General features: G+C 39.4%; 2 protein-coding genes across 8 annotated transcripts; both read right to left on the bottom strand.

The window, feature by feature from the left end:
* Window positions 1–1,819: 1,819 nt before the first annotated feature.
* LOC308093903 (guanine nucleotide-binding protein G(I)/G(S)/G(O) subunit gamma-5-like) lies at window positions 1,820–4,479 on the bottom strand. The gene is made up of 3 exons (XM_080440299.1): window positions 4,340–4,479; window positions 2,569–2,715; window positions 1,820–2,103 (listed from the first exon to the last, which is right to left on the bottom strand). The coding sequence occupies exons 1-2, from the start codon at window positions 4,415–4,417 to the stop codon at window positions 2,590–2,592; spliced, it is 204 nt and encodes a 67-aa protein (XP_080296425.1). The 5' UTR covers window positions 4,418–4,479; the 3' UTR covers window positions 1,820–2,103; window positions 2,569–2,589.
* A 549-nt stretch (window positions 4,480–5,028) lies between these two features.
* ssx2ipa (synovial sarcoma, X breakpoint 2 interacting protein a) lies at window positions 5,029–13,161 on the bottom strand. 7 transcript variants are annotated; one of them, XM_080439446.1, is made up of 14 exons: window positions 12,764–13,161; window positions 11,777–12,058; window positions 11,400–11,566; window positions 11,030–11,239; window positions 10,734–10,844; window positions 10,503–10,638; window positions 10,309–10,384; window positions 9,554–9,734; window positions 8,377–8,524; window positions 7,402–7,538; window positions 6,883–7,056; window positions 6,526–6,646; window positions 5,710–5,869; window positions 5,029–5,566 (listed from the first exon to the last, which is right to left on the bottom strand). In XM_080439446.1, the coding sequence occupies exons 2-14, from the start codon at window positions 11,817–11,819 to the stop codon at window positions 5,497–5,499; spliced, it is 1,734 nt and encodes a 577-aa protein (XP_080295572.1). In that variant the 5' UTR covers window positions 11,820–12,058; window positions 12,764–13,161; the 3' UTR covers window positions 5,029–5,496. The 7 variants fall into 7 exon arrangements, with proteins under 7 accessions (XP_080295572.1, XP_080295575.1, XP_080295574.1 ...); XM_080439449.1 differs by having other exon boundaries at window positions 11,777–11,957; XM_080439448.1 differs by having other exon boundaries at window positions 11,777–11,916.
* Window positions 13,162–13,965: the final 804 nt, after the last annotated feature.

Here is a 13,965-nt window from a genome sequence, read left to right as displayed (position 1 = left end):
TAGGGGTCTTCAACATTTTTAGGCCATGGACCCCTTTGCTGAGAGAGAGAGATGAAGCAGGGACCCCCACTACATATTGTATAACATTGTGTTACAGATTAAACTTTTTCATAGTTAACATAGAGACTTGTTTACTATCAATGTACAAGCACTGTGTTGAATTAATGTTAATGTGTATATATATTTTTTTAACCACTTAAAAAACCCTCAATACCTTAGAAAAATTGTACTTGATCTGCTCTTTTTTCCCTCTACACCAAACCTCTTTGCTGGAAATAGCCGATCTACAAGCTCATAACTCCTCGCAGTGCGAGGCGTTGTGAGCTTGTAGATCTGCTATTTTCGGCTTGAGAATAGGGATGCAAGTGGTTTATGTAAAAAAAAAAAAAAAAACTCCTATCAAACAAAGATTTGGTGGCTCCTCTGTAGTAACTCTGAGGATACCCTAGGGGTCCCGGACCCCCTGTTGAAGACCCCTGTTCTATAAAACTCATGTGACTGATTTAAATTATAAAGCCGGTTATGAGGACTAATTTCCAGGGGTGGAAAGTCCACTAGTGCAACTTAACCAGGAAGAAAAAGGGATGTTATAATTTGACTGTTTTTTTTTAACTTAAAATAATTGTGTTACTCAATTTGATTACTTCTAGTCTTTATTTATATTTAAAGGTCTTTAACGCTATATTTAATACGTTTTGCATTGCCTTTGAGTATGAAAAGTGCTCTAAACATCCCTCGCCAAGAATATCCTTGTAGCTACTTAAATATTATTCAGCTGTAGATGATTTGTGTTCACTTCAAAATTACTCCTGTACAAAAGTTCTACGTAGGCCTACTAGGTCTTCTAATGATTAAGTAAGTATCAAAGTATTTTGACGGCAACCATTTTCAAGATGAAAACGCCCAAATCAACCTATCCCTCCCTGATTCAGTGATGCTTTCAAAATGTGATGGCCATCTTTTCATTAAGCTTTCTCAATGTCTTGAGGGAAAAAAGGTTCAAAGCAAACTTAAATGGAATATCCTCCAGATTGTGTCATAACAGCATACTTGTAGACTACTCATAATATAGTAGTCTAGTCTAGTACTATAAGTATTTAGTACAAAATAATACTTAATAATACTAATCCAAGTACCTGAAAAAATAAAAGCTACTCAATTACTTTCCTACAGTACATGTAATTTTATTTTCCACCCCTGGAAAAAAACACACAAATTGAAAATGAGAGAGAATACAAGTGTGTGACATGGTGGATTTCAAAATAGGAATACAGTGCATTAAGTAAACAAATCCTAGTGGAATTTAAGACAAACAATAAATGTAAGTCCTTTTAAGCTCTGGTAAATAGAAAACACAATTCCACACTTAATGTCCTACAGACACCTTGACCTATAACTCATGAGATGATTTTTCTTTTTGACCCTTTATGCACAATAGTAAAATATAAATGCACTTTAAGAACTATATGGACATATTCTCTATTTTCCTGGTACATTGCTTCCCATTCAATCAAAATCATAAGTTCTATGCTGCATTGCAAGTGATGATAAATGTAATGTCCACATTTTGACGCGGTCTCAATTAATGGGGCACCAGTAACTAAATGACTCTATACTGCATGACTGCTATATCAAAACTCTGACATTACACAATTACATATAAACATATCCACAGATGTTCACATGCCATGTTGTCAAATGATTAACTAATGACAAAATACTATTCAAATTCAAAAGTATAAAATACAGAGTGCAAAATACAATTACTCAACTCTGATAGTTCTTTGATACCATTGGTCATAGAACAACAAACAAAACATTTGAGTAGTAAAGAATGTATTTTAATCATTAAATACAAAAAGTCAAGAACAGTGATGACTAAAATAGAACCATATAGAAAAGGCACAATAATTTACTTGAAAATCACACTGTGCCATGAAAAATAAAACTTGTCTCCTTTCCGCTAATGTGGCTGAAAATAGATGGCATCTTCCTGACATGATTCTGACATGTTCTACACTCCAGAGATTCTGTGGCAGTATAATGGCTTCTCATGAGGAGCAGTGTTGAGGTCAATTTTCCCTGTAGCATCAAAATGAAGGCCTGCAGGACAAATACATAAAGACATGTCATGTACTGTATCAGAAATTAGACAGATGTAGTTTCAAATGAGATAAAAGAGCAGTAGTTACTACTAGATACCTCCTATATCACACCACAGATATACAAAAAACATGATCAGTCATAGTTAATAGGGGTGTGAAGGCAGTGACAATGTGTTATTAATTGTGTACTGTCATTTCAATTAACCTTTTAAGGATATTTGAGTCTATAACTGTTTAAACATTTCACTTGTCCAATCAATTTTCATTTCCAAAAATGTCAATAAGGCTCTGCTGATGCAAGACAAAATGACATGATTGTTGCCATTCACAAGTATGGAGGTAAAGAAAAATGCGTACGTACTTCTACTTCTTAACAGCTTTGTGTACAATCCTCCAAAAACTCACAAGAGTTACATACAATTTTCTTATAATGCATGTGGTTAGAAGAGGTGAATCGACTCACCAATGAATGCTGTCAGTGGTTTCATAAGAAGGAGCAGACCTTCTGCGGCCTGAAGGGATTGGTGCTGGACGAAACACCTGTGAGAAGGGGATCCTGGAGGGCATTCTGCATGCAGAACTGTTGAAGATCTGCAGCTGCCTGGGAGACCTGGGTGCACAATCGAGACCACATCACAAAATGTAAGCCATGTATCCAAGCGCAGGGAGGTTTCACATTAAAATGATAATCGTGGTAAACCTGTATTATATCATAAATCACAGATGGGTGTAATTTTCGACCACAATGATCTCAAATGGCTGTCCCTACTTACACACCTCGCAAGGCACACAAGCACCTGCCACTTTGCATATTGGGACTGCACAAACATGCACACAAATACTAAAGTATAACATAGACAGACATAACCTAAAGGCCAGTCCACACCAATGATTCGCGACACAACTCCTTGCAACCATTATCCCAAATGGCAGTTGCATTGGTGTGGACTGCCCTTACAACAGTTTTGTTGCAAGGAGTTGCATTGGTGTGGACTGGCCTTTAGGAAGGGTGACTCAATGTTAAATTGTCTATTTTTATGTTAAAAAAATGGTCTGTTAAGTATACATGATTTGAAAATACTCGAATATTTGATATTCAAGGCCCAACATGTATACAATTACTACTAGTACAAATTGCTACAAAACCTGTGGCTAGCCAGTCATTTATGATCATAAACAAGAAGTTAAAGGGTCAATTTAGGTCTAAGAACGATGTACCGTGCATGTTCAAATCGTGTATACTTACTACATCAGAACATTTTCAGAATTCTTCTTTTTTTTTACATTTTGAAAAAATAGCCACAACTTAAGAGGTACCCACAATGTTTAGGTGCCCAGAACTGCCCACTCTACCTGCATCCGTTTTAGGATACATATTTGTTTATCATTATTTTATCTATGCAATCCTTAATTATTTCTTATTTTTTATGCCACTACAATGCCGAGGAACCAAAACCAAATCATTGTACTCTTTAATTGTAGGCCTTGTTTAAGATGCAATGTAACGACAAAAATCTTGCATCTGATCTAATCCAGAGGTTCTCAACCTTTTCAGGCCGTGATCCTCAAAAATGATCATATTTGAACTGGGGACCCCTCACCCTGACAAGCACTTGGAATGTAGGAGTTGAGGCATTACATTTTCGGTTCCACAGATAAATATCGTAAAAATAGCCGATCTACAAGCTACAACTAGCCGGCGTTGTAGCCGGCTAGTTTCAATTTATTTTGCCTCTTTCTTATATTATTTGACAATTTGGCCAATGTTTCACCTGTTTTTATAGTATGGTTTATTAATTACTTTTTATGCATTAATGGTATTTTTCTTTTCTAAGTATTAAAAAGGTCTTAAAAGTCCTTAAATGGTCACTTCACTATCATCTGGGGTCCCCCCCCCCCAGTCCCGATCCACAGGTTGAGAACCACTGATCTAATCGGTACCAACATTTACTTGGACTTATAATATAAAAGGGTGGGACAATGTACGGTTTTGGCTTTCAAAGAACTGCACCGTGTAATTGTATTAGTTCAAAACAATTATAACTATAAACATTTCAATTGTACAGACAAGTAAAGCTTCATAAAACGTGTTTTTGCCAGAGATCCACGCCCTTCTCTGCTCTGTATTTTCACGTTAGCGCTAGGCTAACACGGTTAGCTCATCGTCAGCTTGATGGAGCGGGTTTTCGCCTATCATTTTTTAGGGGAAACGTTTTTTTTTCGTTCTTATTTACCTTCACTCTGTTTATGTTGGCCTCGAAGCGGAGCTGCTGCACAATTTTCTTCATGGCAACCAGATTTGAGCTCGACATTTTTCACTACCGTCTCTAGAAAAATAATTCCTGAGCTGTGGATATACTGGATGGATGCGGAGACAAAAGCAAAGATGATGACATCCGGATTTATGCGTTGCCAGGATTTGTGAAATAAATAAGCAACCAGGTCTAGAAATACAAGCCCCAAAAGAAGGTCACATGAGTACTTTAAACTGGCTATTTGATAATAGCCGATCTACAAGTGAGCTTATAGATCTGCCATTTTCAAAGAAAAATCATGGAAAAAAGTGAAGATTTAGAAATATTTTCAAATCCACAAAATCTTGTATGGGGGGGGGGTCTCTGGCACAAACTATTTTCAGAAGGTTGGGTCTACAAATATATTCATTTGGGGGTCTTTGACATGAAAATGTTTAAGAGTCACTGGTTTAAACAACCCCAAAATGAGCAACTACACTTTAGAAACAATATTTACAAGCAACTTTACAAAAAGAAGCCCAAAGTGGCTTATTACAAGCGGACATGGCAACACCGCCGGATTCCGGTTCTTGATTCCGGTTAATTCTTTACATTTGTCACTGCAATCTTTCTTTTACCCCACTAGGGGGCAATACAAGTGTGAAGGCCAATAAATAAATAAATAAAAGTAAAGGAAATGGTATTTATTGCACAGTCAAGACACTACAACTGTAGGTAGCACAACATAAGCTTTTAAATTTATAAACTTTATTAAAATAATTTCTCTGGAGTGGATGTGTAAACATGAATAAAAACGACCAACATTCAATAGCTGTTCAAGAAGGAGAAGGGTGAACCATCTAAATTAGACTCCATCTTAGATCTAAATTTTGCTCTAGTAAATACTTTGCCTAAACATTGATACAATAAAAAGAAAACATTACTCAATGGATCATGATGATTACCCATGAAAACATCAAAATTCTGCAATAATAATAAAGTTGGTGGCATCCTGAGGCAGTATGAAACATTCAACCAGGGATTGTCATCCAGATGATTAGTGGAGTCCATAGCAAAGGCACTAGATTGTCTTCAGGTATGTTCTTTGTTGGAGAGGATGAATACAAAGTTTGCGCATTCATTTCTGTGCTTCGATTTCAGCAAGTATCTGCATCCCCAAAAGCATTGGGCTCCTGGCAGCTCTCTCGTGTGGAATTCTTGGAGGATCTATAAGAAAGTAGAAGATAGTAGATAGCCTGAATGAAGATTAAGCCATGACAACATCCTCATTAATTTCATTATCTGAAAAAGAAAAAAAAAGGGGAGAAAAAAACACCCCTGTAAACTGGCAATTTATAACATTGAAGTACCTTGATGGAACATAACTGTTCCTTCTGTCTGGTATGAGTTGGAGTGTGCGGTAAAGTTCATTTGTGGAAGGAACGCCACCAGGAACGCCACCACAATTGCTTTTGGGAGTACAGGGCATGTATGTTGAAGTTGGAGACCCCCTCATCTCTGGTTCACTGCCTTTAATGAAACCCAGGCAGAAAATTAATACAATACAGAATCAACTACCGCTTGTTTATGGGCTCTAAATGGTTCAGCTCCGGAATACATGTCAGACCTGTTCACTGCCTGTAAATCAATCAGATCTCTCAGATCAGACACTGGACACCTGACTGTACTACCTAGAATAAAAAGTTTAAATCTGGTCATTCTGGTGCATTTTGTCATTATGGTCCTATTCTCTGGAACAAACTGGTGATCTGAGATCTGCCCCCAACTGTGTTCCATTTTCTCAGGACCTTGGTTAGTGAGTGAGTGAGTGAGTAATAAATGCTGTAATTTGTGAATAGGTTTTTATAAATGCTGTATTTTTTATATGGGGGTGGGAGGTTGAAGTTACACTGTAATTTGTATTTCCATATGTATTTTTTGTTCCGTTATGAAGAACATTGAGTTTCTGAGCACTATACAATACAATAACTTCTGAAAGTGCCATTTAAACAGTACATACAGTCAATTATGTATAATTGTATGTTCCATTTTATGGGACACATGTTTTTGTGGGTTCCATTTTTGCAATGGTATATCATTGCCTTGGACTCCAGGAAGACTAGCAGGGCGTTTAGGTGTCAGCTAATGGGGATCACTTTTAATAATCAAACAAATAAACTACTTACTGATCGATAAGGCACTTTGAGAAGAGTAAGAGAAAGAATGACTCTTGCGGTCCACAAATGGAGTCAAATTCAAAAACTGGTTCCTAAGCCAGGAGGACCGGTCCTCATCAAAGGCCTTTTTCTGTTTAACACAAGAAAAGGATGAAAGTAAAGTCATGTTGGTACAGCATCAGCAACTCATATTCACATGGCAGTCATTTTGCACTTTGGTCTTAATTCATAAAAATGTTGCTCTTATGACCCAACTGTCCGCTGTTTGAATGTTAAAATCTAGTTAGATGGTCAGTTTTAAGATTATCCCTTGACATTCCACATGCACCAATATTAATAAATCTTAGTATACAAGATTTAAAATACCTCACGACCCAGGCGGATAGCAGCATCAGTGAAGTTCTTCCTCTCCCTTTCAAAGTTCCTCTTCTCCCCATCAAAGAGATGCCACTCCTCCTTGAGTCGCTCTTTCTCTTCCAGTGTATAGCCATCATTGAGAATAGCTGCGGTCTCATCATCGATTGATGAGTTGAGCTGCTGCTGCTCAGACAGACAAACACACACACTTCAATAATCCACAACAAGCATAGTTGTTTCCTTCATTTTAAAAATGAATTTTTTAAAGGAATATGTACAAATGAGGCACATGTCTCCATAATTGCCACGTAAAGTTCCTCTACGTACTGTATATACGTTCCCAACTAAAAAATCATATAGCAGTCTTCTACTTTATAGGTTGAAGGACCATAGACGGTACATGAGTCGTAGTAAAGGGGATGAACATGCCAGACATATGGTCTCACAGCTGGCTAAGTGACAGCCTATATATTCTTGGATCAAATATTGTAAAACGAGAATCTTTAGAAGCAGTAAGAGGTCCCTAACCTGGAGGAGCAGCTGCTGGGTGTGAATGAAGTCTTGGCACTGCTGCACCTCCATCCTCATTCTCTCCATCTCCTGCTCATGGATCTCTCTGGGGACCACATCTCTACCCGGCTGCTGCTGAGTCTGAACTAGAGATACTAAAGGGAATGAAAATATACAAAAAACGTTAATAAATGTGAAAGAGATGAAGATGGATTATCTTTTTGAATGATCGAACCTGGGACATTCTGCTTGCCAGGCGGGCTCTCTATAAATTCAGCTATTGACGCCCCCCAGTTGTCAAAAAAAGACGTAGTGAAAATGTTAAGTCGGACAGTATGACTTTAAAGCCCACCCCCTTTAACCCATTCAATCCGGGAACGCATCCGTGTCATTTTTAGATTTATTTGGCTATTCAAAAATAGCAGACATACAAGCTCATAGCGCGGCACATGAGCTTGTAGATCTGCTATTTTTTGTATATTTGTGCAAATCTTTGAATAGACATTCTTTAAAGCAAACATTTGTAACTCAAATCTTTGCTTCTGGGGGGTCCCTGGAACAAAACATTTTTAAATGGTGGCCCGCAGCCAAATACATATCGAAAAATGTTTTCTAAACCTAAAGTATGTTGCTATATCAGTGGTGCTCCCAACTTTTCCATGTCAAGGACCCCCAAAATGATATGTGTTTGGCTGCGGACCCCCATCTCAAAATATGTTGTTCCAGGGACCCCCAAAAGCACAGATCAGAGTTAAAACACACACACACACACACACACACACACACACATATATATATATATATATATATTCAAAAATAGCACATCTACAAGCTCATTGCCACACTATGAACTTGTATATCTGCTATTTTTTTAATATAGCCAAAGAAATCTTAAAATGACATGCGTTCCCGGTCTTAATGGATCAAAAGAAAAGACATAAGTTGTTGTCCTTGAACCTGTAAAAAGGGATGCGACAGACAGCACTGCAGTACCTTGGGTGTCTAATCTCTCCATGTGGTTCTTCAGTCTTCTCCACTGCTGGCGGATGCTGTTGGTGAGCTGCTCCCTAGCAAGTTCACAGGATTGGTCCAGGGTCTCTCTGCCGGAGTCACCTCCCTCTTCCTCCCTGTCTGAACCCACCTGAGAGAGCAACAGCAGACAAGGGGAAGTCATTTTCAATGCCCTACATCCAGACCCATAGAGAGAGAGTTCTGACACTAGCGTTCACTTCTTCGGGCCAGGTCTTCTACATAGCCGTCTATTGGCGAATAGTGACAAAGCCCTAAACCGTTCATGGAATGCATTGAAGTCTACGGCTCCTTGTAACCATTTCCAGCTAATATGAACCACGTGACCGGTACCGTTTTTGCCCCCTCATTGGCGCAACTCTCTAATACAAGGCTCTGCCTACATCTACACACTTAAGATTTCAAACAATAGTAAAGAGGCTCAACGTTATTTGAACCCAGAGAAACAATTTGAACTAGACACTAGTTGCCTCGAAATGGATTTATTTTATATTTTTGGATATTTTTGGGGGCTTTTATGCCTTTATTTGGACAGGACAGTGGGCTGACAGGAAATGGGGCGAGAGATGGGGGGGAGACATACAGCAAAGGTCGTCGGGAACGGGAGTCGAACCCGCAACACGCTGTCATGCTGGATTACCAGTTTAAGTGGTACACTACGCGCCTAGACCGCTAGGCCAGCGGACGCCCCTCGAAATTGATTTATACGTTATAGGTTAACCAGCAGTCGAAAGTATAACAGACAGTCCAAAGACAGACAGTCACATTTTGGGTTAGTTAATAGCTCATATTAGACATTTCTACAGGATTTTACACTAATCAGAGGATTTGATTACTAAAAATGTTAAAAAAATCAAATACATTTGTCAATTGCAAAAATCAATTACTAAATTAACCGTTTCCCTCCCTACAATATATATCAAAATGAAGGTACAGTGCTACCCAGGGCAAAAAAAGGCATATGGAATGCTTACATGGTAATTCTATCCATTACAATTTGAAGTTTCAAAGACACGTTGTTACTAGTCACCTATAGTACATTAGTATTAGTGCCCTTATCACACTGTAACACACAATAACCGATTAGCCCTGACAGCACAGCAATTCCTGTATTGCTTAAAAAAATAGGACATTGAGAAACCTGCTCAAGACTGTCCTCAGCATGAGCTCCAGGGGAGCAGGGCTTCCGTGGACCTAGGATGGACATCATCTCCCTCTTCATCTGCTGGAGGACCTTCTTCAGCTCAGCATTCTCCAGCATTAGAGACATCTGCCGTGCCTCGTGATCATTCAGCAGGGTTTTGAACATCTGGGTCTCGTGACTGGAGAATGGAATTCAAAAACAAACTCATCAATGCAATGCATTCTTAACAACCCCCTAATCCTGATATAGGCGGTGCTGTTCAAGTAAGGTCATCCAAAAAGAAAAAAAAAGTAGTGCAAACTCCTGGCAGAAAATGTCTGTCTTGTTCTGCAATGCCACCTCCACTGATCAAATACAAATCAAGAAAATAACCAGAAAAGGTATAAAAGTTAGCATTTTCATAATACATGTTCTTGATTAATCAAATCCATTACATTTCAAAACAAGTACTCCAATTCTCCATTCGTTTTAATTCCATTTCGCAGAATGTTCTCCATTCAGAGACCATAGCCATTACTGTTGCTTATTTAACCACTTAAACCTATATACTTTGCTGACTGGGTCTCCCAGGTGTCTATACTTGCCCCCCCTCCATACCAAATCTACAAGCTCCTTGTAGATCTGCCATTTTTGCCAAATGTTCGTCTATGCCCAAAATAGGCACACTAAGGTTTATATGGTTAGCCCTATGCCCAGAATAGGCACACTAGCTATATGAAAAACAGGTTGACTATACATTATGACACAACTACCTTGGTCCTGCTTTTGGAGACTTCCACTGGCTTCTTTTGCCATCTGACCGTCCCAAGTAATTCAACACATCTATAGCTGTTAGGGACAGTAAGAAGGCCAAAATTAATTCAACTACGCATTTCTAAACAGAAGAAGACAAAGCTGGATACTATACATTTTCCCAAAATAAAAAAGGAAGGACATGTGTATTTACCTAGTTTCTTATCTTTTCGGTCAACAAGTAACTGGTTTAGACGTTCTTTAAGTTTTGTGCACTCTCTCTCTTTCCTCTTGGCATCATGGGTGTACTGAGACGCACGGCTAGCTATGACGTTCTGGAGTTTCTGAACCTGTGCAGAATGCAAAAATATAAACAGTCAGGTTCACCGTCAATAGAAAAATAAATACATAATCTTGTTGAAATTTAGCACAAAATAAACTTCACCTCATCCTTCTCCGTTTTAAGGCAGCTCTGCAACGTCTTCAATTTTAGTTGTAATTGCCTCTTTGACTCATACAGACCTGAGGTCTCCCTTTTGGACAGTTCCAACTGATCCTGGGAGGGGAATGTACAAAGCCCTATTATGAGCCCAACATCAAAACAAGCAACAAGGGCTTTTGACACAGCAGTAACATTCACATTGACAGGACATTCAAAGACAATGTTTATGGGAAGTACAGCACATGAAAAAAGATGCAAGAGCATAGGTTTTGAAATAGAAGTAAGGTAGCCTGACTTACCTTGAGTCTGGAGTTGCTGATCTGCAGTTGTTCTAGTGAGCTGGACATTTTTTGATTCTCGCTTTCCAGTGCTTCTAGTGGTTGCTGGCTGCGTCTGTGTGCCTGTAGCAGCTGGTAAATGGCATTCAGAGCTGGCACTGTGTTCAGACTAGCTCCCTCTGCTGAGCTAGCCTCATTCAGTGTGGAGGAGAGACCCAACAAGGCCATCTCCTGTGAAATACAGGACAGGAATGGGGTCACTGTCTTGATGTTAGCAAATCATACGCTTTATTGAAAAATTTTGCAAATGCTTATAAAATAAAATTGAAATACACCCATGTGTACGCAAATAATAATACACAAATGTATGGCCATGTGCTAAATATCTTACCTGATTGATGTATGCGATGCACTGAGGCACATTCTCCTCTGTACAGAAGGCACTTACAATATTGTAGGAGCTTCTGGACAGGGACAGTGAGGAGTACATTGATGCAAGATTGTTCTGTTTGGAGGGGGACATTGTCACTTGTGATATGCTGGAAATATCATGGTTTCCTAAACACAGAAAGAAAGACAAGTGACATAGATGTGACAAGTTCCTCACAACCTCATTTTTCCTCTGCAGAGGTTTGAACTAGGCTGTTGCTCTGAAACGAGAACACAAATATAGGCCAAGTCCCATGGCAAGTCCCACAAAAATATCACATAGGTCTTTCTATTCTTGCACTACTCAGATGCGTACACATCGCTGGCATATCTGCTTACCGAAAGACTGCTGTATTTGTGGAGGGGTCCACAAGTCTCCCATTTCAATGGGTTAAACTGGTGAGGTAATTAATTGTGTGAGATGGTTGGGCGGATTAACATTCATGCAGAAGATCACAGGCTCCTGTCAGAAAAGAGACCTGAAATAGAGCAGCAAGCCATGACAGAGACCAGTCACCATCTGACCGGATTATGTGTGAGTTCGAGTTAAACTGAGTTTGGATGAGAATTAGACAAGGTTTCCATAAAAGGACTTTGGCAGCAAAACTAAAGAGTAGTACACTTTTGCAGTTTGCAATAAAGAAAGGAAAAAAAAGGGGGGGGGGGGAGAGAGACATGAGATAGGATTACACAAAGCACAGCATTTGGAAAGGCTTCATTAGATATTGTTATAGTCTTTAAAACAGTCTGGGGAAACAAGATGAACCAGATTACACACCCACAAGACTAGTAATTGCAAGAACTTTTATGCCTGTCGCAAAATATGAAGTGCAACCTATAGCCTACATTCGTTATTAACACGCCATTATGTAAAATAGCTTTTACAAACATGTGTTGAGACTTTTTGCCTGACAGGAAAAACGCCACGTTTTTCCCCTCTTTTTCTCCAGCTATCATAATCGTGGATCGTGCTGTTGTAAACATTGCATTGCGACCATGACACCCTGTGTGGGCACGCACAGAGGCTCCGAAAAGAATGCACATATTTGCGGCTATTAATGAAGGTCAATGTCAGTGTTCGGTCAGCAGCATGTGTCGTCTTCATCTCTTAATAACAGCTAACGTGATAGCAAGTTAATCCTGCATGACGTGCATGGTGACGATGTAATGTATCAGACGTTGCTAAACCTATAAACGGCGCTTGGTAACACAAATTCAGCTCGCCTCGAACACAACGCTGTGTGATATTATGTCGTTATGTCTCCCACGAAAAGTTAAAAGCCGTGCTATAGTTCCACTCGTTAAATGTCACATGCAAATATGTACCTGGCTGGTTCACCTTCAACACGGCGGCCCAGAGAGAAGCGGTGTTCCAGGCAGACGGACTCGACTCGACTGCTGTTCTGTTTTGAAGTGAGACAGGAATATAATGTGCTGTCTGGCTTCAAACCATACCTCCACGTCATTGGAGACGGTGTTGTCAAGCAACCAGTATCTGGCCCGGGCATTGGACGTCAACCTGCGCTCAGCTGGACGATTATGTAAATGAGAAGCGTCCAGGTGACTGACTCGCTGCCGTCCCCTCACGTCACATGCAAGGACTGTGAAAGCGTGTGAGGAGCAGTGTTGCCAGGTTGTGTGTGAGAAATAAGCAACCGGGTCTAGGAAAACAAGCCCAAAAGAGACCACATCATGAGCACTTTAAACCTCATAACGCATACGCATGAAAATAGCCGATAGCTTGTAGATCTGCTATTTTCAAAGACTCTTGAAATAAAATGTGGAATATTTGGAATATATATATTTAAAACATTCTAACAACACAAATGCTCCCTGGCTGGCACACAACATTTTCAATTTTTACAAGCAACTTTACAGAAAAAGAAGCCCAAAGTCGCTTCTAATAAGCCGACATGGCAACACTGGTCACTGCTGTCACCTCACATCCAAGGCGTGTGAAGGAGTAAGGAGAGAGGCCACTGACAGGATACGTTCTCTTATCTAGTCTTATTATAGGCACTGGGAGACAAAAACTGGAGCCGACACTTTGGTGGAAATGGAATGCATTGAAGGGCATATTATTATTGAATTCAGGGATGCGAGATGGTGGACAAAAGCGTATGAATAAAACACACTATATCTGACTGAATTATCGCTTTGTCAAAGAATCAGTATATTGAAATAAAAGAAGACATAAGCCTATCACACACATTGTTAATATTGACTGATATCTTGTTTTTCGATGCACCATTGCACCCTATATTGTTTTGACTCGGTCTTGGGTATCTAAAGAAGATTAGTTATCTTTCAGTGATCTCCACAGAGCCAACCGATACCAAGAGGTGGCGCTAGAGTCAAAGTAAATATCCCTAATTACAGGTCAGACGTTTCCGTTAATTTATCGAGGTAATGCAATTTAGAGCAATACTCACATCACTATAGTAAACTACTTTGTTGTAGTACTCAGGTGTTAACAGCAGCTGACAGACTAAAGCCCATACTGCCCAGTCAAAATCTTTGGTGCTCTA

Source organism: Gymnoscopelus braueri, assembly GCF_963280865.1.
Source record: "Gymnoscopelus braueri genome assembly, chromosome: 10".
Classification (NCBI taxonomy): Eukaryota; Metazoa; Chordata; class Actinopteri; order Myctophiformes; family Myctophidae; genus Gymnoscopelus; species Gymnoscopelus braueri.
This window is presented reverse-complemented; position numbering and strand designations above follow the sequence as displayed.

Bases quoted from the DNA above. Each gene is read 5' to 3' on its own strand.
- LOC308093903 (XM_080440299.1), bottom strand. From the start codon at position 4,417: ATGTCGAGCTCAAATCTGGTTGCCATGAAGAAAATTGTGCAGCAGCTC. The intron at 2,716-4,339 runs GTAAATAAGAAC...TTGTGCACCCAG, and splicing joins CCAACATAAACAGAGTGAAG to GTCTCCCAGGCAGCTGCAGA.
- ssx2ipa (XM_080439446.1), bottom strand. From the start codon at position 11,819: ATGGGAGACTTGTGGACCCCTCCACAAATACAGCAGTCTTTCG. The intron at 11,567-11,776 runs GTAAGCAGATAT...TTCTGTGTTTAG, and splicing joins ACAAATACAGCAGTCTTTCG to GAAACCATGATATTTCCAGC. The intron at 9,735-10,308 runs GTAGTTGTGTCA...TCCATTCTCCAG, and splicing joins TCTCCAAAAGCAGGACCAAG to TCACGAGACCCAGATGTTCA.